Source organism: Gavia stellata, chromosome 23, assembly GCF_030936135.1.
Source record: "Gavia stellata isolate bGavSte3 chromosome 23, bGavSte3.hap2, whole genome shotgun sequence".
Taxonomy (NCBI): domain Eukaryota; kingdom Metazoa; phylum Chordata; class Aves; order Gaviiformes; family Gaviidae; genus Gavia; species Gavia stellata.
The window spans coordinates 2,042,999-2,068,637 of record NC_082616.1 but is presented as its reverse complement, the minus strand read 5'-3'; the positions used below and the strand labels follow the sequence as shown (position 1 = coordinate 2,068,637).

Genomic DNA, 25,639 nt, shown 5'->3' with positions numbered 1-25,639 from the left:
TCCCATTCTCCTCTTGGTTTGTTCCTAGAAACTCTTCAAGCAAATTGGCTTTTCAACTTTCACCATTAGAACGATGCTTTTGTGGCAGAGGCACAATCACTGTGAGGACCTGGAGATCAAGAGCATGGTACAGCTAAAAACCATAGATTTCAAGTCTTTATCCACCACATCCAACCTGACAGTGTCCTTTCCACTCAAAGCAACTTCCAGCATTTCTAGCTTTGTTAAATAAATCATCAAGGTGCTTGCGTGACTGTCTCCATGCACATTCGAACGGGATGACATGTGCACCACATCAGTGCAAACAGGCAGCTGGAAACCATGAGGTTCTTTCTCCTACACCTCCCATGTCCTGCAGACCTTCAGGGCCCCTTGCAGCCCTGCAAAGTTGCCACAAGTTGCCGTCACGCTAGGAAACCTCCATGGGATTAGTAGAGGACATAATTTCTTCTGATCTACTGCTCACCAGCTGAAAGGAGGAAAACTGAAGAGGGGTGGAGGAACAAAAAGAGGGGTGAAGGTCATTCTGCTGAGCTCGCCTCCCCACATGAGAAAGTGGCGCTTAAGAAGGTGGAGGAAATGTGGAGGCACCTGGATCCAGGCACGTTGGCCAAAGCAACACCCCGTTCAAGTGGCAAAGCCCTCAAGATGACTCAAAAGCAGGGAGCAAGGAGCGACATCACCCAAGTGAGTCCCAGGATACCAGCAAGGATCTAGGGGGAGAAACTTGGTCTTTGTTGACTCACATAACTCCGCTGGCGTGCAATGGAGAAGACCTGAGTGCCAGACACACACATGTGGTAAGCAATATAGAAACAGAGCCAGGAGTGTGTGTGGGATGACTGAAAGACAAACAGACAGACAGCACCCTGCTATTAAAGAAAGCAAAGCTCTGAGAGCGAGACCTTGGGAATCTGATTGAGAGCAAAGGGATGGGAGGCTGGGGAGGAAGAAGAAGAAAGCCTTGAAAAAGACATCCTGATGTGCTGCTTTCCCAAGGGGTTGCAAATCAATGAGGATTTCTCAGCAGGAGGTCTAGCAGACAGCCAGCTCCTCATACAAAACTGATAATGGCACGCCAGGAAAGTGGTCCCTTCCCAGGGGGAAGAGGCAAAAGCAACCCCAGCAAGTGACACGTTGTGCAAAATGTTCTATTTTCCCAAGCAGAGAAGCTGAACGTGATCAAAATGTGTGGACTTCTACCACTAGTTGCAGGCAAATAGGTGCTTCTTATTCATTATCAGATGCCACAGTCTAGAAAATAGGGGAAACTTTGCATGCTGCGGTTGCAGTGAGAACGTTAATTCAGATAACCACGAACCAGCTCCATCAAACAGGACTCACGATGACGATCTTGCCTGGATGCTGCCAAAAGTCATCTGATGCACAGGTAGACTCATATACATATATACATACCTGCTTACACAATCTCAGCAGTGTTGCTGGTAGGCAGCCCCAGGAGCCGGAATGGGAGGAAGAAATGAGGAGGTAATTAATTATTCAGAAATTGGTGTACACCCAAATTCTCCGAGCGCTGATAGCTAAGGCTGGGCAGCCCTGGAGGCTTTTGCTGTCTGCCCCACACCTCCTCCAAGGGTGGCCAGCTCCATTTACAGGTTGGCCACTGCAGTTCATGGTCTGCATTTTAGTGCAAACCTGCCTTAGTTGGCCAAGTGGGCAACAGGATTGGGACACTCCAACACAAGCAGAAAACAGATGAAAAGAGGGGGGATAAGATCCTGAAGCGGCACAGCTTAGTCCACCAGCCTGGCTTAGGCACTAGCCACGGCTGCAAGAGCCCAGCGATGGCAAGGCGTAGCTGCTGAGCGTCACCCTAGTCGGACATCTAGCCCATCTCAGGCTTGTTAACAAACACATCAAGCAGGCTAGGAAGAGCATTTTCGTCTTTTAGTATTTTATTAGCAACTCATTTTATTATTTTATATTTGTAATATATTATATTTTTATATTGTTTTATTAGGGCATGCACTGCAGGGCTTTGCCAAGGACCTCGGTTGCCTTCCCCTGCCCTGAGCAGGCAAGTTGGGAGGGCAAGGGCAGGACCGGCGAAACACCCTCAGGTATCATCCAACCCTACCATCCCGTGTTTCGGTTTCTTGTACCTCCTACATCCATTTAACCCTCACCCTCTCTGCCCAGTATGATGCTGGTCCCCAGGAGATGTACAGTATGGGCCGTTTACTCACTTTACGCAGATCAGCTATCAAAACCTCGCAGCCCTTTAAGCATCGGTGTCCTCACAGTCGCGGCAACAGGTTTGCCTAAATCCTGCTGCCAGGCACAAACTGGAGCAGTTCAGTGAAGGGCACATGTGCCTGGGAGACGGTGAAATAGGTTTCCTTTTTTTTCCCTATCATGGGAAAGGGGGATTTAAAAAAGGGAGGAAGGGATGGCATTTTGTAAACTTCTTGTTGTACGTTGAAAGACAGCAGAGGCGGACGTCGGTTCTGCTCTATAGAAGGACAACGTCCTCTTCACGGCAGAGCACACAACTGCAGGAGTGCTGGGAAGGTATCCACACACGCGGCGATGGACGGAGATGGAGAAACAGAAATAGAAACAAACATGCTGTGATTGCACATTTGAGCGAACAATTGGCTGCCAACAAGCAAGGTGACAAAGCCTTGTTGTAATTTTATAATAGAAAGCTCATGCAAAAATTCAGAAATACTGCTACAGAGCTCTTTCCCCTTCAGGAAATTTGTGATAATCTGACAAAATAAGATCCTAATCTTTTTTTTTTTTAGGTATTCACATGGATTTGGGGTAGGGAGTACATAAATTTCAGATGCATTCTGCACGGACATCAGATATGGCCTTTAAATCAGAATAAATACAGAATGCATATGCGCCCAAAGCTTGCCTAGGGAAATGATAAGTGGCTGAGTTCCTCAGATTTTACTGTTACCAGCCTGAGCACTAAAGAGAAACTTAATTTACCCCACGTCCAGTTTCACAGCGACGCAGCTAGATGGGAGTATGGCTTGTGTGGAGCCTGTATTAATTATTTCTCTATTTGTGCAATGTGCAGATGAATCTCCCGGCACTTGCCAAAGAAGCCAACCTCATCTCCTGTGGCTTTGCAGAGAGAAATGGGAATGACGGGTACCCTCTGGCCGGCTCTCCCCATCCTCCAGGTATTTTCACTCAGCAACTTCAACAAGCCCAAAACCCGCAGAGGTGGCCTCTGGCCGGTCTCCACGTGGCTCGTCTCCTCCGTCTCCCCACAGGAAGGCAGAGCTTTGAGGAAGGCTCTCGCTGTTTCTCGGGGTGGGGGGCAGATGTTTAGCGTGGAGTGGGGTGCTCTGCTCTGCAGGCATCAACACCAGCACCACCACCAGTCCACACCAACGAGATGTTACCAAACAGCATCTGGGTTTCTTGCGATACGATATTTCACAATGAGGAGCATCGCTAGTCTTTAAGTTTTTGCCTTAAAAGCCCACGAAAGTAGCATAGCCACCCTCACCTGTATTTAACTTCTTTGGTGAGGAGAGAAGTTAATAGGTCAGGATTACTTGGTTTTGGCTTGCTTGTTGATTAAGAGGTGGCTGAGCTTTCCTGCTCCGTTTGCCTCTCAGGCCAGTGTCACCTGATGTATGGCCACCCTGTCTTCTCCAAAGTGCTTGGAAGGAAACTCTGACCATGCCCCTAACAGCATCCTCCAGCCAGGGATTTCAACTCATTTTGCAAATACCGCCTCAAAGAAGCTGAGGAGCAAAGATGGGTTATCTGACTGCTGTTGGCCAGGATGTCTCCCTCAGGGCCAGCAGCAGAATGCGTTTCCTGAATTTATAACTCGATCTCAGGTGCTATTCCTGCTTGGGAATGGAAGAGAGGGTCACTGGCAGGGGTAGCGCCAAGCATCTAACACAACGGCGCTCTGGAGTTTATTTTCCTTGCCAAGAAGAAGCTGCCTCTTGCGCAGACGTGTCCTCCCTTGGATGGAGGCAGGTGTCCTCCAATACCTCCCCTCTCCAGCCCAAGTGTTTCCTGGGCCCCCAGCCTTGTAACTGCACAAGTGGAAGAAGATTTGTCTGTTTTTTCTTGGTCAAGTTTTTAAATTCTCCAAGCTCACAGGTTGAGGGGAAAAAAATCCTCCCAGTGCGACTCCCTCTCTACTAGCTCCATCTGGAGGCTCCAAAAAAACTTGCGCTGTGAATTTTTCTTCTTTTAATTTTATTTATTTATCTATTTATTTAGGATTTATGGCTGTCTTGGCATTGAAAACCACTAGTGCCAAAAAGCAGCCAGGCAGCAGCAGCTGTGGGTCCAGAAAGCTGTCTCTGCTGCTGTCTGACCCGCTAAGCAGAGCCTGAAGCACTATTCACTGTTCAACTCAAGGTTCCGTGTAAAAAATACTTAACTTGGCACTATCCTGGCATAAATACCAGCATCGCAGATTATTCTTGCAGTAAAATCCCGTCAGGGATGCATACACTGCCTTCTTCCAAAGGAAGAGCTATGTAGGACGGTCCTGGTGTGCACACTTGACAGCCCAAGGTGAAGAAAGCCTCTCCAAAACTTCTTGCTCCACAAGTCTAACAGTAACCAGGTGCAGAGGGAAGGGGGCATGCCAGACCAGGGGAGAGAAGGACAGGAAGCCTCTCCAAGATCTCCCTTTCTCCAACATTTTCCTGCTTAGGAACAACCTGCACAAAGACCCGCAGCCCTTGGAGTTGTGCTTCCCACTCTTTGCTCCCTCTCTGCCTCCGCTGGTGAGACAGCCATCCCAGGAAGCTCCAATTGCTTCTCCGCCAACAGACATCCAGGGTAAAACTACCTTGGCACTACAATGTTATCTGCAGGCTTAAGATGCATCGTGATTGTTGGCCAGTGATGGTGCGGGGAGAGTGATACAAAGAGATAATTAGGGAGGGACCTCCTGATAAGGAATAACAAATTTTAATTAGATAATTATCCCAAAAGCTGGATGCGACTACCCAGCCAGAGCAGCACCGGAGTGATATTTAATCTACCCAGGGTGCTCTGAAGTCAGATGTCGTCTTGCCTGATGTCCGTGCAGCGTGAAGGCAGGACATTGCCAAGTCTATTTTTTCCTCCTCTAACTGATAACAAGCCCACGCTGGAAACCTTTGTCAAATCAAGCTGCTGCTCTTGGACTCTGAGTCTGCAAACAGCTGGGCGGTGACATGTCTGTTAGTTTTAACTATTTTAGGAAACAATCTGCCCTTTTTCAGTCATGAAAGGCCCGATGGCAAAATTTGGATGTGGCAAAATCGCATCTTGAAGTTGTCCAAACCTGCCTTCCTTATCCTTCCCTATAGTGTCGCAATTACGGTGTGTAACCAGGAACAGCACCTCTCTCCGTGGCTACCTGACCCTTGTTCCAACGCTAACTGCAAGCTGTCCGCTGCCGACCTCACACAGAATCACGGAATCACTAACGTTGGAAAAGACCTGTGAGATCATCAAGTCCAACCTCCCGCCCCTCCTCGTGGGACTCGGGCTTTTGGCTTGACGGTGAAGCTGGCTGCTGCTTGGGTCATGCTGGAGCCGCCACTTCTTTGTACAGCTGCTACCCGGTTATCAGCCCGAAGACGTGCTCCCCTCCTGGGACCCTCCCCTCAAGTGCACAGGAATCACGGGAACAAGCGTATATCCGTGAGATGAGCACCTTCTGATGGATAAAGTAGAAACTTTGCAGACTCTCACCTTTTGCTTCCTACTGAGTTGTCTTCCCCGGTTTTCAGCCCCAGTAGACCCATGTATTTTCACTTGTCTAACATGTGCTGCCCTTCTCCATCCTCAATCCATCCGGGAATGATGGGCATTGCTAATACACATCCTGTGTCCCTGTGGGATACGTGCACAACACAACCACGCCCGGCCACAGTTTACATTTACTTTGGAGTCAATCTCCCTTTTAATATCAGAAAGAAATGTTAATGTTGCCTTTTAGGAAGGGGTTTTTTTAAACTTAGAAAACATAGAGATCCTTTGAGGGGCTAATTCTCTCCTATGACCTCTTCGCTGAGGAATAAACCTCGTTCACAGAATCACAGAATCATAGAATCACAGAATCACTATGGATGGAAAAGACCTGTAAGATCATCAAGTCCAACCACCAACCCAACCCCACCATGCCCACTAAATCATGTCCCACAGTGCCACGTCCACATGTTCCTTGAACACCTCCAGCGATGGTGACTCCACCACCTCCCTGGGCAGCCTCTTCCAGTGTCTCAGATGTTCTTCCCCATCTTCCTTGGCTCTTCAGCTTTTTGGACTCCTTCTGAGTTTAACTTTAGGGAGCTCTTCTAAGAAGAACCCACCTTCGAGAAAGTGTTTTATTTTTTCGCCCAGAACTGGAGGTCTGAGTGGGAATTAGCACCACGTGCCCACGTTCGTGGCGCTGAGGAAACGGCCCATCCTCTGTTTAAAACCCTGCTGAACAGCAAGCTTCCCTCCGGGGCTTGCGTTCAAGCCTGCTGGCGTAAGCGGCTCGCGCTCTCCTCGGTCGGGCATCCTCCCGTACGAAAAGCGCATCTGCTGTCAGCTCAGCGTGCCGAAGAGATTTAGCTGAAAATACTTATTACTCTTTCCTTCAAGCAGAAAGCCCAAATGTTGTCTTTTTTTCCCCTCCTAGGAGTGTGCAAGCGCAAAGGTACAGGCGGAGCATCCTATTGCCACCTTCCCAACCAAAACACCACCGTCTGCGGCAGAGACCTTGCTGGGCTTGCCCCGCAAGGCAGCATTTACCGCGGCACTAAAACCTTGCAGCTTGCTGTTTTGCCTGAAAACCATCCATTTCTGTTGCTGTTTTGGTTTCTTATAAAACCAGTTTTCAGCCAGACTATTAAGCCTCCGTCAGTGGGGTTTCAGCAGGGGTTCAAATTGCTCCTGAAATAACTCCCGCGCTGGTTTATTAGTGGCTTCCTAAAACTTCCATCTCGAGCTTTGAAAGGATTCCCACTGGCTTAGGAAATAATCATATAATCTTTTTTTTTTTTTAACTAGGGTCACATCAACCAAGGTGTATTGTTGGTCTCATTTCAAAATGACTCAAGCCGCCTGTTCAGTAACACTTGTGAATGAGAGCGCAAAACTGAATATTTTAATGTAATCAGTGAAAATTTCATAACAGAGGGCTATGCTGGATCTCTGGAAGGCACAACTCTGAGACTTTCCACATGCTGATTTGGTTTAAAAAATGGAGCCCAAAGTTTAGCAAACTGAAATTTATATTTTCTCAGCCTTTGATAGCTTCGGTATTTTGCCTTTGCACGTGTATTTGTGCACCGCTGGTGCCGAGCACCCCAGCGCCGAAGGATGCAGCACTCAGCCCAGCAGCTCAGTGAAGCCGACCTCAGGTGTGTCCCGGCTCCGGTACTGGTGATAACAAATGAAAGCTCACCTTCATCCCCAGTATTATTAGCTGCCTGCTACAATAAAGTCTTGCATGGTTGATCTGTGCAGCTTAATGACAGCCATGAAGGTCTAGGCTTGTAAGGACAGCCAGGCGGCTCCTTTGAACTCCAAAGAGGTCCATCATGATCTGATCCGTGTGTGCACGTGCGTATGGCTGCACACAACGTACGTATTAGTGCCATATGCCGGGAAGGCAGCGGCCACCTCTTCCCTCCGCCGCGCTGCTCTGCCCCAGCTTTGCTCTTCAGCCGCAGCAGGGAGGGTAAAGGGAGGGAGCGGGTACCGCGGGAGCAGGAGAGCCTGAATTCGGGGCTTTCAGCCACGGGGAGAAACGGAGTCGTTCTGGTATGAAGTCAACACGACTGAGAAGTCCCAAGTGGCCACAGATTCGTTCATGCGGTGCGTTTCATTAGGAGTCTACAAACGCTCAGAGCCTTGAATATGAGTTGGCTTGAATTGAGCTTTTAATGCATTTAAGCAAGTGACTCCCGGGTGTATGACGACTACGTTTTTTAAGAGAAAGCATGCAAAGGTCTCTGTGCAAACCCTTTGTCATTCAGCTACAAACCACTCAATGATTGTAGTTAGCAGACTTGGAAAAAGAAAGTGTCTGTGCAATTAAATTTTTAGTAATACATTAATATGCACGATAAAAGATTTCGTAAAACCAAAACAATGGGCTTATTTCTGGCTAAGCTGAAGACTGCATCTCTATCTAAAATGATTTACCTGCAGTTACAGTATTTTATTTTAAGCAGCTGACTGCTCAGCCTCTCTTCTGATACAATAGCATTTGTCGTGCTCCTCTGCAAAGCTGCCACTTTAAAAGTTGTTGGAATGTTTTTAAAAAAACAACTTAGTATTTGAATGCAAAAATATCAGCATTTTAAGTTGCAAATAATTGTATTTACATAAGTTCTTCTTTCATTTCAACTGAGCTGTAGTTATCCTCTAGGATTTACTATTTGGAATTCAAAATGTGTCTAGAAATATAAAAAAGTCCCCAAACCACAGGAAATGGGGGGAAAAAAAAAGAAGAAAAAAAGAAATAGTTCTAATAAACTCTTCCAGGACAATTTTCCTCTCTTTTGTAAAGCTGGTGCTTTGAAAGCACGCTGCAGCTGGTTTACTTGCCAGTGAAGTTCTCTTGCCTTCCCTTGTGCAAAGCGCGATTCAAATCCTATTAATTTGATATGGCATGATGCCTTATAAATATGCCCAGGGTGCAAAGCTCTGCGGTGAGCATCAGCATGACGTTGATTTAGATTCATTTGTAAGAGCTAGAGTTTCCAGCTTCACCTGCAGTCACTGTAAAAAATAGCAGGAATAGCTGCAATAGGAGAACGACAACGCGAGAAACTTGAAATCAATTTTTTGCTCATTTGGGGAAAAGCTCTATTTCTTCTGCCTCATAAGAATTCTTGCTGGGAACGGAAAGGTGTCACGAAAGCACAGAGATCAGATTAGCAGCCTGCCTTGTACGGCCTTCACTAGCACGAAGGGAGGATTTGGGATCCGCGTTTTCCAGGCGCTCGGTGACAAAGTGTGCCAGTCACGCTGAACAGTTTCCAGTCTTCCCCAGGAGCCTTTCTGCCAACACACAGACTCAGCCAGGAGCCCTCATCTTCTCAGCTGCTCCATCTAGAAACCTTCCAGAAGTGGATCTGACAATTCAACTCTTAATTTCCCCCAGGATCCGTTTCTCAAAGAATGCTTGTAAGTACTCACTCAGGAGTTGCTGTTTGAAGTCCTAACTTTTGTTCTCCTGGGGAAGCAATCGGCAAGTAAAAAGTGGATGTGAAATTCCTTCCGGCACAGAAAGTATGTACCAAAAATACCCTCATCGCTAACTGACAAATAACTTTTGATACTTAGGTATTTGAAGTTGTTTAAAAGGTACAGATGAGTGAACATATTCAGTGCCTTTCAGTCACGTACATAGGTCAGAAGTCGTTCGGTGCAAACTCCTACTCAACGCAGGGCTGACCTATATCTGGTTGCTCAGGGCCAGGTCCGAGGATGGCGCTTCCACAACCTCCCTGGTTGCGTCAGTATTTGATCACCCTCAGGTTGGATAAATCAAGTTTCTGGTGTACCAACTTGTGTCCATTGCCTCTTGACCTTCCACTATGTGCCACGGAGCCTGGCTCTGCTTTCTCTGCACCCTCCCAGTAAGTAGTCGTTGACAAGAAGATCTCCTCTGAGCATTTCCTTCTGCAGGATGAAGAAACCCAGCTCCCTCAACCTCATCTAGCACATCATGTCCTCCAGCCCATGAACACTCAAAAAGAAAAATCACAGAATAGAAACATTCCAAGGAAGAGCAAAGTACTTAATACCCTAAGTTTGGAGTAGCAAGGTGCGAAACTCTTGTACCAGAAAACTGTAAGTGTCTGTAAGGTGGAAGGAAAAGTGGATGGCTCTTCTTTCTGCTTTCACACGCACGCTTCCACGTGCCACCTACTAAGAGAAGAGCAAAGCGCCCTGCAAGAACAGTGCAGGCTGGACAAAGTAACGCAAGCCACAGTAGAAGACAGCTAACCACAGCAGGAGGGAATGTCCCAGAAATATAAAAACTGGAGGAAGTAGAACAGAGGACAAAACAGTTCAGAAACACAAATACAAAGAATATCCACCACTCGCTAGTTTGAGAGTTTGAAAGCAGCGGGGTGGTAGTTAAGTATGCGGTCAATGAGCGTGTGAGAGATTTCCTGTTGAATTGTTTCACAGAAGTCCGGAGGAAATATAAACAGTGCTTAAAACTCATAATTTGAGAGGAATCAAATGTAGATTCAAGTGTTAACTTGAGGAGGTAAATACATCATGAGATCGACTATCAAGTACTGAGGTTAATTATGCAATTGTTCTGATACGCCAAGTGTTATAAGCATCACTTTACAAGCAGCAAGTTGTCTCCTGGAGAAGGCTACTTTAAAACAAACATCACAAAGCCCTGAAGAACCAGATCTTCCAGTTTTTTTTTTTTTTTCCAAAGCTTCTTCTCTACACTGTGATGTTTCTGTAGGTGTGGCACAAAACATACTGCACACCAGCAGGATTTATCGTATCTTATTTATGGCTTACAGGCACAGATGTGTACTCTTTCCTTTTATTAGCCTGTAGCCTTTTTAAACTGAGTAACAATGTGCACTGTAGCTATCTCCTGTAACATTCACTGTAAAACTCATTGTCTTAAAATAAGCATGGCAATTACTGGAATAAATTTCTTTGGTCCCCAGGTTCGTGTTGAAATGAGATTTTACTGACTTTGGATGGGACACCAGAAGGCAGTCATCACATTGGCGGCTTTCCTTACCTCCCCAATTTCTGCAGAAGTTCCCAAACTGTCGTGAAAAGACAGACATATGAAACTTTCTTCTTATTTCTCCACAGCTAATCTCCAAGGCGTTTAGAGGAATGAGAAACACAGTGAAAAAATACAGCGTACACACTTCTTGTCTATTCCCAAGACTGCAAGAACGCATAAGTTCTTGCGGCAGCTGCTTCCTAAACATTCAAGGCATTCACTTACTGTGCCTTGTCTGCAGCAGACATTGCCATTTTCTGAAATGATTGTTCTCCCTTTCAGCCATTTATGTATAGTAAGTCTTTGCTGCATTACTGTCCCTGCACTTAATAGCTACAGTAATGTTCTGAGAGCAGACTTATTTTTAAGGATAAGCTTATTGATGTTTGCTGATTTGTTTTATATTCTAGTTGATAAATCCTCAAAGAAACCATTCAATTTGTTAGAATTCAGTTTAAGCTTTTTTTTTTTTTTTTCTTTCTTTCTGTCAAAACAGTTCTACTTTTTGAATCCTCATTTAAGGACAACAAACCAAAAAAGGGAAATGTGATGACTCCAGATACAACAGACCCAAGATTTATTTTACTAGAAGGCAGAAAGGCTTATACTGGAGCAGGACAGACAACAACTTAGCACTGACATTGTGTATGAGAGCTTGCACTCTGCAACCAGGGCGGGAAGTATTTAACGTGCTTAGACAACAAACAGAACAGGTAGTACATCTAAGAAATTCCCAAAACAACAAACCTAGTCTAAATCCCTTAAGTCTATGTAAGGTGGGTTACTACAGTAGGAACAGACAAAGCAGGAGTCTAGGAAAAGTTACAGCAACATTCACCTGTGTTTGCAAAAGAATAATTACAGTACAACGTATTTAAACCTTCCTGAAGTTGAAGTATTTGTAGGCTGCAGTAGAAAAATTCTCAAGCAAGGACATTAACCTCACTTGGTCTTAACCAAGTGAGTTCTTGTCTCCTGGGACAAAAGGCTTTGCAGCTACAATCAAATTAGTACGGAGCTACAGTACCAACACTGCCTTTGAACTGGAGTGCTGGAGTACAAATCTGCCTTTAGGCTTTTGTGTCTGATGTCAACATAAAGCAATTTTGCCTGGGAAAGACAAATGGAAGTGCTAGTCATGAATAAAGCTTCTCAAAACTAGTTTCCCCTCAGTTTTTTAAAATAGGTCTTCAGGGTTTTTATGTTGTACTATCAAATTCTGCTAGTTACATAACTAAAACATGCAATAAAGTGCAACAGACTACTCTTAGCCATTATATGATTAAGCATCTTTTAATATTTCTATTGACAAACATTGTAAGCATAACCAGAGTGAACAGTATATACTTGGAGTCTGTCCAGTGATAGACTTGAGTCACTGAACTTCTAGTTCAAGAAGAACTATTGGCATTCCAATTTCATTTTTGGTTGAGCCATGGGATGCTGAAGTGATCACGGACGAGGACGTGTTCCAACAGTGCCAAATTCTAATCAAAACTCAGATTGTGCGTTAGTAGCCAAGGCAAACAATTATTCTGTATCATACACAGAAAGCAACTAGTACTGAACGGATAAAGTTTGGTCAACAAACTAGTTTCACTTCTTTAATAATCTTTTTGCTAGTAACTCAATAGGCACAACAGTACCAGTAAGCATATGAACTTTAAAATGCACAATTGCCACAGACAGTTGACTTGAATACAGTAATAGTGTTTGGTAGCAGACTTAGAGACGACTTTTAGATTCTTCCACTCTTAAATGACTTTGTATTTCCTCATCACCTAGTCATGCACTGGAGAGGAATTCCACAGCAGTCTCCTTCTCTTCAGTTAACTCCTTAGCAGTAAGATCCATCTTCTCACGAGAAAAATCATTAATAGGAAGACCCTCAACAAACTTCCAGGTCTTGTCCTGTTTGAAAACAAACAAAAAAGCCCCTCCATATGAGAACAAGCTTCATTCGCTCTGCATGAAGGAAACTTTGCAGCATAAGAAAGAAAGTTTATGGCCTTAAAGAACACATCAGGCAGAAGTTAATTTTGTTTTCAGATAACGAATACAACCAGCACCAGCTAGTCACGTAAGATTCTATTTCTATCAGTACTTATTTGACAACTACTACAAAATGGTGAATAATGGCCCTGTCTGTGAAAGGCCGCTAAAGCCCACACATCCCAGCAACTGTAGTCCCATGCTAAAAGCGTAGCTTTTAACTAGCTCATACAACAGTTCAACTAGGTCTTGCAGAAGATTACTTAGATTTAAACACAGTCTGGTTACCTTGATCACAACAGGGAATGAATATAGCAAATCTTCAGGAACACCGTAAGAATTGCCATCAGAAATTACTCCCATGGAAACAAATTCCCCCTGAAAACAGAAGAGGAAGGGATAAATACATTTTTCACTGCTAGAAGCAAGCAAAATTTTAATTTCCAATATACTGCATCTCCCACTTTATTCGAGAAAAAGACAGATTCTTCCCCCTCTCAACACACATACACACTTGAGGTCAAAGACACTAGCATGCAATCGAAGCATTAGGCAAACAAGCACTTACTCAAGAGCAACATCTTACCGCTGGAGTGCCAAACCAGATGTCCCTCACATGATCACAGATAGCTTTGGCAGCTGACATCGCACTGGACAGCTTCCTAGCCTTAATAACGGCTGCTCCACGTTGCTGAACGGTCTGCAATTGAGTAAAAACCCTGAATTGTAAAGCAGCAAAATCTTGGCTTGGTTTAAACATTGTTAGTAAACACCATAAGGAAGGACTGCCTTACGAACATCATCTAATTTCATCAGTCAAGATACATTTCTATCACTAAATGAACACAGCATACAATCCAGAAATACCATCCAGAAGAGTTTGGCCAAGACAAGAACATAATGGAATATTTCAGAGGCTGGCTCATTTCTTAGTACCTGCTTTACAGCTAGTAGCCGAGTAACTTCTTTCAAATCAATCAGATGTTTCAACCTTTTACCACCAAGAGACTTCATGTACATCAACAGTAAGAGATGTCTCAGAGCGACACTGGAAATTAAGGGTTTTTTTCTGAATATCAACGTGAACTACTTGCTGGTCTCAATCCTACAATATTTAATGCACAAAATTAATTTAATTCCTGAAGATAGCTGAACCTACCTCCCTATACTCAAGTTTATATTTAGAAATTTTGTACTTTAGAATTGCACTTCTTGGAATTAGAATAGCTTTTTAAACCTTGTATTTTTTTTTCTTTTAATAAGTGTTGGTAAGACTGTATGCCAACCAGACCCCAGTCTAGGAAGCAGGAATTATGAAATCTCCTTATCTTAAGCAAAGCATTCTAGCATAGACCAGCGTTACAATGTACCTAGAAGGCCAAACCAGTATCCTGCCTTGGCCACGTAAGATACGGCAGGATCAAGGATAAGGACAGGTTTCTGCTTACACCCTGGCTCATGAACTTGGGTTGCCAGCATACAATCATTTATTCTGTAGCAACAAGCATGAACTGGAAGATGCTCTATCCAAAACCAAGATAGGAGAGAACACGGTCATATGACAAAACACATCCTCGGTCCCAAACTAAAAGTGTCTTGGCTAGGATATAGTACCTGGCTGTCAGCATGCCAGTAACATTGCAGTCCCAAGCAAAGTACAGCTACTTGGAGTCACGTTCATCAAGGGCTTTAGTAATTCTTGTTTTACTTTATATTGCATCTACGTAGCCTGTGCTCTTGATCAATTAATACCAATATTTTGTTTTACTATCCTACATTAAAACATTTGCAGGTGTTTTCTAGATTTTTCAGGTTACTTTTCAGAAATGCTGCTGACGAGGCCACAGATACAGATTTGGAAAGCGTGTGGGTGCATGCATGCGCAGGGGGAGGGCTGCTGGGCTTTTTTTGGTGGGTGGGGAGCAGCAAATGGAAGATCATCCTACTTCATCTACAAAGCTGCCTAAAAAAGTCACCATAGTGAACTGTCAATGGTGCTTGTGTGCCAGATGAGTTGCACCTAAGCTATGATCAAAATTATTTTTGTTGAATCATTTTAGCACCCCAAATGGCTTTTTCTAGTAGTATTTACATAAGTTTCATAACACCTTAAATTTTTCAAAAGCGAATAACTGATAGAGACAAGCTATCTGAAGATGACTTATTCTAGTGAAACAGGAAGAGCTGCTTCAGTCAGTCATTTACATAGTTTACAATTTCATGAGATTAGGAGAAAGCAGAAGCACAGAATGACCATTTAAAAAAAGCCCCAAGATCTTACCAGGATAAAGTCTCCCTTCAGCCAGCTGTCATCTTTTATAGCTTCATAAACTCCAACTTCCTTTCCTTTCACATTCACCTTTGCGTGGTTAACATCTGGATATTGAGTGGAGGAGTGGTTGCCCCAGATGATGACATTCTTCACATCATTAGCAGTCACACCAAGTTTCAGAGCAATCTAATTGGAAATTAAAGATGTCCATTGTATTAACTTCAGCCTCTCAACTCACAGGCTTCTTTGAAAGCATTGCTCTGTTTCTATTTAGCAGAGACAACAGAAAGCATTCTACTTTGAACAGGCCCTTTTTACCTGAGATTTAGCTCTGTTATGATCCAAACGAGTTAAGCAGCTGAAGTTTTCCTTTGGTATTGATGGGGCTGACTTTGATGCAATCAGGCAGTTAGTATTTGCTGGATTCCCAACCACCACAACCTAAAAACAAAAAAGGGGAAGGGGAATGTGGAAAGATGAAGAAGCTATTTCTGCAAAACAGCTCCCTCAAGTGAAAGACATGGCTCTGCCTTCAAAGAAACTATCAAAAAGTTAAGTTTTCTAAATCTCTTGGTTGTCTTCAATAAGAGCTTTCTATATGTGTGTTGTTCATAGTCAGCGAGTCTTTTGTAACTGCACAGAAAAACATTTTCTAGCTAGGTATCTTCTTTCACATTTGAATGTCAAATTGTAAAGAGAACAAGACTTCTAGGGAGATCTGCACACTGACCCACAGCCTGGCTTCAAACGCCATGCTTCCAGACACAGGGAAAGCACAATACATACACACTAGTTGGCCCACAGTGAATTCACCATCACCTTTTAAACGGTTCCTAGACTGGCTGCTGCTGCTTTATAATTAAGAAAGCCAGAACAGTTACTTATCTCAATGTTCGTAGGCAGTTAGAAGTAAAATGTTGCCTGAACTTAGATCAATTTATTACTATGGAAAACTGATTTTTATTCATCTACTAATGTGCCTCAAATGATTAACGTCAAGCTCCATATACTCTCAATCACACAAGCTAATCTGCAAACCTCCCTTTGTATTTCCCCTTTTGAAAGTGACTTCAGTAAATTTTCCATTATTCTGCAATAGTTACATTGATAGTTTTTATTCCAACTGTATAAAGAAGCAAACAAATCTTTAGAAGCAGTAGGAAGTTCATCAGCAGAGGAAGTAGACATTAAAAAGTCAGTTACAAAGCACAGTCGGAGTCTGGGTCTGAGATTAAGAGCAGTAGGAGAGCAGGCACATGATCCCATTAACTGTGCTGAAGAATCTGAGAGGGAACAATTAAAAGCTTCCAATGCTCCAAAGAGCAAGACGCAAACAACCTAAATAAAGCCGATTTTTTGTGCAACTGTAATTCCATATTGATACTGAAGTTAAGGGTCATTATGTTAAAGCCACAAATGGATATGAAGTAGGCAGCTGCATGTAGGTAATTTAGTTCTCCCACAGAAGAGAGATAACAAGCAGAAGACTGCTTTTTATTTTTAATGGAGTTTTTTTTTTTTTAATTGCTGGTAACCAGCTTAGAGTACGTGTGGACTACAGCAATACAATGTAAGACTTACCTTTTTCACCGAACAAATTAAGGACTAAATCATCTACCTATTTAACATACTAAATCTCACCTAACCTTGACTGTGGTATTTTTTCCAGGGCTTAAGAAAAGGAACGCCTGCAGTGAATAGGCTCCTGCTTGTGCAGTATCATTCTACAATGTATTTAGATCTCTACATAACTTGGAGAGTTAACTGTTTAAATTCAGTTTCTATATTCACCTTGACAGTCTTTTTGGCATACTTGTCCAAGGCTGCACCCTGAGACTTGAAAATTTTCACATTGGCTTTGAGTAAATCCTTCCTCTCCATGCCCTCTCTCCTTGGCATGGAGCCAACCAGAATTGCTATGTCAAGGTCTTTGAATGCAACTTCCTCCTTGTCTGTTGGAATGACCTCTAAAAAAAGGAAACAGGGGGGAAAAAAAATCTAAGTAAGATAAATACTCATGGCAAAGTTAACGGGAATATTCTTTGGTTCATAAGCAGTATATAATCTGATCTGACAAGACTACCACCTTCCCCTTACAAAAATACAAGTATAGTCATTTGGTCCTAACTCCACAGGTTAGAAACTGTTTACTGGCAAGTATTCATACACAAATATTTAACTAAAGCTTTAGATATAAATTCCGAGAACACAGGAGAAATCTATGTCAAAAGATACCTCTCATGTGTCTCTCTCTAAATATATATATACACATATGTATATATGCATATTATACACATGTATGCATATATGCTGTTCTTCACTTTTACAAAAAAATTCTTAGTGGCAAGTAACACAAATGAAATTTTCCCCTCTCCCTTTAATAATTCAAACTGAAGAAGGTTTGATTGGCACAAGTACAAGAGCTGGTTGCTACACATTTTTTAAGTAGTGTAATAATTACAGTAGCATCTACTGGCTCCCTTTCTTCTGCTTGTTTAGACTTATCAGAACTTAACTTGTTTACATGACTTGATGAGTGATTTTTCAATTTGTCTCTTTATGCAGAAGATATTTCTAAAGACTAGAAATTTTTTTACTTAGTAAAAGCACATAAGCGTATCTAAAGACTCATTGTTATTTTACCACTAGGCCAGAATACAATGCATAAATGCACAAATACCTGACAATTTGTTGCACGTGCTGACAACCCAGGATTAGATATATAAACCAAAACCCAGGTAGCAGCGTAGTCAAGTCTTTACACAAAACTCATGCGATAACATTCTTCCCAGCTTACAGCCTAAGTTGAATTATCTTCCACAAAATATAAAACCTAGGAAGGATCATCTAATATTTTCTTCTGCTTAACTTCCTACCAGCTACAGAACCCATAAAGGCAATAGCTGTACTAGAACATCTTGTAGGTGTAAGAAAAATTTCTTTTGGGCACCTCTCAGCAGCGGTAGAGCACAGTCCTGCAGCTCCATCACTACACCTTCCAATACAGTCATCATGGGGGTGATATCCAGCAGCACCAGAACAAGAGGCTGTAAAGAAGGAAATGGTTTAATGCAAGTTGCACATAATCTGTTTTGAAAATGAATTCGTATTGTTATCTGCTAGAAACTGCTATCTTCTGCAAGACTTAAGATCCATTTACAGAAAACTGAAAAATTTCAGCATGGCTAACAACTGAAAGCTTGCGTAACAGAGCAGGACTCCAGTTTCACCACTTAAAGAATAAATTACTTGCATACTGATAAGCCATTCTCAGTGCCCACAAGAAAACAAAGTCTCAGGGACTGCAGTTCTGACATTAGCTTATTCATTACTGTGCAGCAGAGACAAGTGATAATTCAGTGTTAGAGTTACCTGTTCTTTGCCAAAGACATCTCCCTTGGCAATGCTGTAGAGCAGCGAGTAAGCAATCTGCCCGGCAGCTCCAGTCACCAGGACTCTGATGGGTTCACCCTGTAAGAAAGTTAGGGAGACTTACCCACAGCTACACCATGCAGGCTCACACCATCCGAGAGCGTAAAAATTAACAGTTACTACAGAAATAAGGTTATGATTATTTAACCTGGATGAAAGCATGGCCTAAATGCGGATCAGGACCAGCTCCTGGGATCACTCTTCTGTTCTGCTAGAACCACCAGCAATTTCTCTACTTGCTTTTACAGAAATAGACCATGCTTGCAAAAATATCCCTAAGAATTGTTCCTGGAAAAGCATCCAAAATGCCAGGAATGACAATCCATTTGAAAAACTTTGTATTCCTTTTAATAATGCTGCCTTCTTAGCATAAGGTGTTACAACATGTACCCACTCATTAGATTATCCACTCATACTTCAAACTTATTTCAGAAGTTTACGAGCTGCCACACTTCACCAGTTTTCAGATCCTTTTAATTTTGAGAGGTGTTTCCGTTAAGCATTTTGAATGCTTACTTGCAACCAAAGACTTATTGAATGCCAGAAACCAGGGAATCTAGTGGACTTAAAACTACTGCCTCACTAAACTGTTATGCAGCAATTTAACAAATCCACAGACAAAAGCTACGTTATGGACAAATACAGACACTAATATCCATAATACAACAGTCCATTGTCAAACTGACCCAAAAATCCAAAAGGCTGGGAGAAGACTGCCAACATATTGCTATATTATAAATAGGGAAAAAAATGGCTTACCCTATAGCAAAAGTCCATTTTGTTAAGCTGAACCAGGGCTTGGCGAACTCCAGAGGTTATTTAATATTGAAAAGGGAAAACATGGCAAAGGATGTTCATAACCCAATACTTTGTAAGCCTGTTTTTCGTATCTCCCTTTTTCCTTAGAGGCAATAGGGCTGGGGCAGATTTGCTAGAACGGGAACAAGCAGACTCTGACCAGCCTGCTGGAATCCCATGCCCACTTTTTCAAATAATTAAAAGATGATAATCTGAATTATGGACAAAACATCTTCCACCTTCAATTATCTCTGAAGTCATTTAATTGCATACTGGGCTACGTTATGAAAAGCGTAGTTGCAAAGCAAAGGCAGGCATTTCGCTCAGCGCTGGCGGTTGCAGCTGGAATACTCAGTCCAGTTTTGGGACCCTGAGTTTTAGAGGGTCCAGGCAAGCATTACTCAGATGGCTGGGGCCCAGAGTTCATGTCCTATAAGACAAGGCTGAGGGAGCTGGGCGGGCGTAGTTTGGAAAGGTAGAGGACAAGGAGTGACCTAACAGCAGCCTACTACTACTACTTAAAGAAAGGTTATAAAAATAACACTGCCAAACACCTCTCAGTAGTGGCAGATGGCAGAACATGGGGCAACAGCCACAAATTAAGAGAAAAATTCTTGATTAGGGTGGTCCTGCTCCACTGGAACAGGGTGCCCAGAGAGTCTCTCCAGCCTTCATCCTTGGTGGTTTTCAAGACCCAGATGAAAATCCACGTATGACCTGATTCAGCAGTGGCAAAAGCCTTGCTATCAGGTTGGACTGGACAACCTCCAGACTCAGAGCAAGAAAGAGGTCAGACTGGATGACCTCTAGAGATCCTTTCCAACTAACATTCCTGTCATTGATATTTATAGGGAAACCATTTTGGGATGAGAGTGTATTCTCTCTGCAGAAGTGACCAGCCAAGCACAGCTGCACCAAGCTGGCATTAGATAACTATAAAAATGAGGCCACCTAGCCCATTTTACCATGTACTAGATAAAATGAGAGCATAAGTGATGAACTTAAACTACTGAACTTGTGGATTTATCATGATTTTGCCTTTATTATGGGAGTGATTCTTTAAATATTTGGTCAAATGGCTACCGGTTATGGTGTTGAACTGCATTATTTTCTTTTGAATGTGTCCTACTGCGAGTCTCATCGTTCAGACCTTGTCAGAACTCAGTGAGGAGGCGGAAGGGAGAGCAGACAATCAATTCTTGCCGTTTCAAATCTCAAAACTAGTTTGGGTACACTAATTCTTGAGTCGGGAAGTTATACCCTACAAATGTACCATAATGTCTGAATGATGGTGGGCAGCACAGATTAAGATTTTAAATTTAAAGTAAATGGAACAATGAATGCTCTTTTAAGGCAGCTAATCGTATCAGTTTGGAAAATAAGTACTGGAAAATTACTGTGCTGCAAAATCTTGACCTGGCAAAATCCCCTAGCAGCAGCATATAAAAAGTGATCCTGTGCTAAGCACGCAACTCCAGAACTCACACAGATAACAGCAGAACACATTTTCTTTGCATTGTATGGTATCTGAAATCAATTGTGAACCGTCTTCTGAATTTTCAGTGAATAGAATGAAGATTTTAAGAAGTTAGGCTCTTTCTCCTTTGCAACCTGTGAGGCAATCTAAAGTAGTGTCACGAAAGGGGGAAGTCAACGAGAATTTTTTCCACTATATGCACTTTATATGCTAATCTGATTTAAAGATAAAAAACGTCAATCTATCCACTAGCATTATAGCGAGTATTTAGCATAACAAGAGGAGAGGGAAGGAGTGGAAGATAAAAAGGCGAGAGGTAGGACTATTTTTTCTTTTTTACTGAGACAGACTTCACATTTAGCCTTGTTAAAAAAAAATAATATCCTTCAGTCATGACTCAGCTCCACCCTCTCAAAAAAATTATGTTTGCTTTCTACTATCCTTCCTGTTCTTCCCCCATTTTGGGCTAGAGGAGGGAAAAAGAAACATAAGCTAAAATAAGGCAAGGAGTACTGCCTACTTGTTTGTTCTCTCCAAGCCTTCAGTACACTGGATGCACATACAAGCTTCCCCCGACCCCCCCTACCCCTGCAACAGTTGTGAGCAGTTAGTATCAAAGAAATTTTCATGTCTTCTCTTGATTCCAGAAGCTGGATTAACAAGCCAAAAAGGTTGTGCTTCTTACAAAATATAGTTAACTCTTCCCAGAAACTTACATCACATATAAATCGGTATCATTAAGCATCTGAGGCTCCTTTTGGAGGTGGGGAATTTAGAGAAATGAGTAGCTCCCCAGTGGAAGTTGTAGGCTCCACAGATTCATGTTCAGGCACTTTAATCTGTGACTTGGCTCCAGCACTGGGCTTCGATAAGAATGCTTTCATGCTGTGGTAACTACAGAAGTGACCTTCACTCACTCTCAGGTATACAAGAACTAGAGGATAAATTAAACCAGATCTAAACTGAACTAAATAGTTTCAAAGCCTTTCCCACTTCACATACATCAGAGGTATAGTTAAAAAAGTTTTAAGAAATGGAAACAGTAGTAAAGATAGTGAAGCCCAAAGCAAAACAAAAAGTGAACATTGCATCCCCCGCTTCTCCCTCTAATTCAGAAAACGTGTAGGATTTACACCCCCCCACCCCTAAATTACCAGAGATAAAAGTAAAGGTTCCACTATAAAATGAGAAAACTGTGGATTTAATGCCTTCCCCCCCAAACACACTTTGGCTTAAGAATTCGGTGCCTAAATTATCTCTGTGATTACTGCTGATGTTAGCGGACCTAAAATATTAGTGCCATACATGAAAATAATACTACTACACTGCAAAACTGATTCAGGAGATTACAAAGGTAATTAAGAGAGTAATATTAAATAAGCCACAACCTATCAAATGTAGGAATGAGAAAAATCAATGTCCTGTCTACACAAGTGATGGACTTTGCATTACTAATTACAGTTATAAAAAGACCTCTATAAACATTATTGCTGATAAACTAACATTATTCCTGACTATTAAAGTCACCTAAGCTATCCCACCTCGCTTGACAAGAATGCTTTAAGCATTAAACTGTATCTCCTCAAATGTCTAGAGCCTGCCTAACAAACTTTCCCTTTGCTCTTCCCTCTTTAAAGCAGGGTTACAGTGACAATAAATGTATTCAGGAAAGTGGTAGAAAGTATTGGTAAGACAGTTGTGCACTCTAGCAGCCCCAGCAGCACTGCGGTTCACAGACTGAATTCCAAAGGAATTCTTTCCTTAAGAAATGACCTTGAGACAGGTGCCCTGAAAAACTTTTTCCATTTCATTTAGCTAACAGCAGTTGCATCAATAGACACATGATTTTATTTCAGAAGTTTAAAGCCTCTGCCCAACGCCAAATGCATAATTAGAATAGTGAAAGTAAGATAAAAACCAGTGACATTCTAAAAAGTCTGGGCATCGAAGTAAGTTTCAAATAGCAGATCTCTTGGAGACCAGCAAACTCATGGCAGCCAAAGCTCAAGTACAAACTAAAACTTGCTGCCTTGTGGTCACTCCTAAGAATCCATATTTTGAATAGAAATAAGAGTGGAGAATTGGGATAGATAAGGTTTATAGATTTCAGGGTTTTTTTAAGCATATGGCTGAAATAATAAACCATGTTTCAGAGTACGCAAGCATCTTTTCCATAGTGAAGTACTGAAAGAAAAGGTTTGCATAACAGGGTAGAAAGTCCAGAAAAACATGGAGATTTTTCATGGTTATAAAGGAAAGCAAGGTCTCTGCTCAAGTTTGTGTGTGTGCGTATATATATGCCACAGAAAAGCAAAGCACTCCAGTTCACCTGCGTAACCTCAGCGCAGAACTAGGACTCCTTGACGATCCGGAGAACCTACACAAACAGCTGGATTTCTGACAGCAAGCAGGGATGAAACAAAAGAGGAAAACATTTCACAGGCATTTACCCTTGAGCTAACACGGAACTGCGCCCAGAACCTTTCAGGTCTCGGGAAATTAAGGCCTGAGCATCCCCATCTCCTCGAAGGGCCACGCCGCCATCCGCGGGGCTCGGCGAGGCACCGGCTGCCGGAAAAGGCGCGATTAAACGGCCGAAGGGCCAGCACCAGGCCAGGGAGATGGCTCCGCTCCACAGGGGTGACCCCAGCGGGACCACGAGCTGACCCCCGCGCCGCACGCCAGGAACGAGGCGGCGGAGAGGACGCCAGGCCGGCACTGCAGGGGCCGACACCGGCCCCCGAGTCCCCGGGCTGGAAGAAGGTCACCCCGGCGCGGCCTGGGTGGGGGCTGAGGCGAGCCCCGGAAAAGGCGAGCCCCCCGCCGCCCTGCCCGTTTCCTCCTGGGTGCCAAGAGCACCTTCAAGTCAGCCCCGGGGCCCTGCGGCGGCGGGGCCGCCCGGCGAGAAGGAGGTGGGGGGCAGCCGGCGCCATTTCGCAGCCACCTCCGCCTGGCGGGAGCCCCCCTGCCCCAACCGCCCCACCGAGGGGGCGCAGACCGCCATCACCCCGCCCCAACCGCCGTCTTAAGGGAGCACCCCCCGGCACGGGGAGCGGTACCGACCATGGCTGAGAGGAGCGGCGGGTCCGACAGCCTCGAGGTCACCTCTACGGCACGACTGGGGCCGCGACAGCGCTGCGCTAAGGCACCGCGGAGGGGCGGGGCGCGCCCGCCCCGCACGGCCGCCTGGGGACTGTAGTCGCGGCTCCCGCGCCCCGCGCAGCTTAGGGCTCGGGGAGAACTACAACTCCCAGCGTGCATCGGGGCACGCACGCCTCGCCCCCGGACGCTATTGGCGGCGTGGCAGCGGTTACCCGCCCCCCCCCGACCCCATTCATTGAAGCGCACGGCGACGGGCCGAGAGCAGCTCTGCTGAGAGCCGCTAGGGGGCAGCAAGCGGCTCCCTTCGTTGCGCATGCGCTCGTGGGAGATGAAGGGAGGGGGGGTTGCGGCAGCGCGGGCGTTTCTGTTTGCGCATGCGCCAGGGCACGGGCCGGCGTTGCGCGCGTTCTACTCCGGTGCGGGCGGCAGAGAGGCGCATGCGCGCGGGAGGAGGTACCGGCTGGGGACGTCGAGCGCCACGAGAGTGCGTGGCTGCTGCGCGTGCGCAGGTGGCGGTGCTTCAGTGGTTGCTAGGTGACGGGGGGGCACAGGGAGCGGCGCGCGCGGGCGGGAGAGACCCTGGCGCTGGCGGTGCCGCCCGCTCCCCTTTACACCCCCCCGCCCCGTCCCGTCCCGTCTCCTCGGAGCGCTCGGTGGGTTCGGGTGCGCGGCCTGGCCGTGCCCTTCCCTGGGGTGGGCACCCCGGCGGGGCCGGGCCGTTTCTGGGCGCTATCCGCAGGCTCCCGCCGGCCTGCGCCCGCCCTTACGGGCGGTGTGCGGCCGTTGGGCAGCGCCCGTTGCCTCAGTGAGGGGGGGGGGAGCGGGGGGTGCAGGCAGGGAGCTCCTCTCCTCAGGCCAAGGCGCGGTGAGGGCGGGCTGAGCCTTCCCTTTGCCTTCTCCGCGCCGCCGCCGCTTGCCCGGCTTTCCCTCAGGCCGGCCTCCTCCCGGGAAGCTGTTCTGCGAGCACCTCCCGGGAGCCCAAAACCGCTGCCCTCGGGTGCTGCCTCTGGCTCCCGTGCAGGCTCCGGGTTTCTTTCCTCGCTTCCTCTCTCCCTGCTGCCTGTGGCACCTTTCTTTCGGCCCTTCGGGAGAAGGAGCCTAGCAATACTTAACCCTTTACAAAATCCTGTGAGCTTGTGCTTGGCCCTTTCCTTTTATTTACCTGAAGCGGGGAAAACTGAGAGCTTACCTGCGCTATTCCGCTGTTAAAACAGCGTGACTAGTATGTTGCACAAAAATAAAGCTATTCATTTAGTTGTATTTTGGCTCGTAGACTGAAGTAAACTCTTTTGGTCTGTGCCTGAAGTGAGGCTGATACTGGCATAAATACATCAGCAAAAAGCAGTGATTCTTAAACTGTGTTATGCTATAAAAGAGAGTCTTGGATGGCATAGTTGATTATTTTTTCCTCCCATCCTGACAGGGTTCCTTATTGGACAAATTCTGTAATTTAGTTAAGTCTTTAGTGAAGTCTCACTTGTCTGAATATTTTTCTGCAGGATTAGTTTTAAATCTTACTCTAGTCCTTCTAGTAAATTGTATTTTTTTAAACAATCTAAACAGCATGTGCACTTAGGCAATTTCTTCTTCAGTCCTCAGACAGAAATACAAAGTTACTCCTTTAGGGCAGTAGGTGTAAAATATAAATATTTATGCTTGTCATACAAAGTGTTCTCATTTTAGAGAGGCTTGTTGCTAATTGTGCTCATGCCACAACTCAAAACTTCCTGTGGCTTGAACAAGTCTTTAGCTGAACCTCTGACAGCTTCTGCAGCACAGAAAACTGCGGTGTTAGAGTTGAAAAGGTACAGTCATACTTAGTTTATTTTAAATGTCAAACTATACT

The 25,639-nt window shown here is 44.5% G+C and overlaps 1 protein-coding gene across 1 annotated transcript; it reads right to left on the bottom strand.

Moving 5' to 3' along the window:
• Positions 1-12,310: 12,310 nt before the first annotated feature.
• Positions 12,311-23,841, bottom strand: MDH1 (malate dehydrogenase 1). The gene is made up of 9 exons (XM_059828481.1): positions 23,755-23,841; positions 18,357-18,455; positions 17,935-18,031; positions 16,776-16,951; positions 15,303-15,425; positions 14,994-15,170; positions 13,299-13,412; positions 13,001-13,090; positions 12,311-12,631 (listed from the first exon to the last, which is right to left on the bottom strand). The coding sequence occupies exons 1-9, from the start codon at positions 23,755-23,757 to the stop codon at positions 12,506-12,508; spliced, it is 1,005 nt and encodes a 334-aa protein (XP_059684464.1). The 5' UTR covers positions 23,758-23,841; the 3' UTR covers positions 12,311-12,505.
• Positions 23,842-25,639: the final 1,798 nt, after the last annotated feature.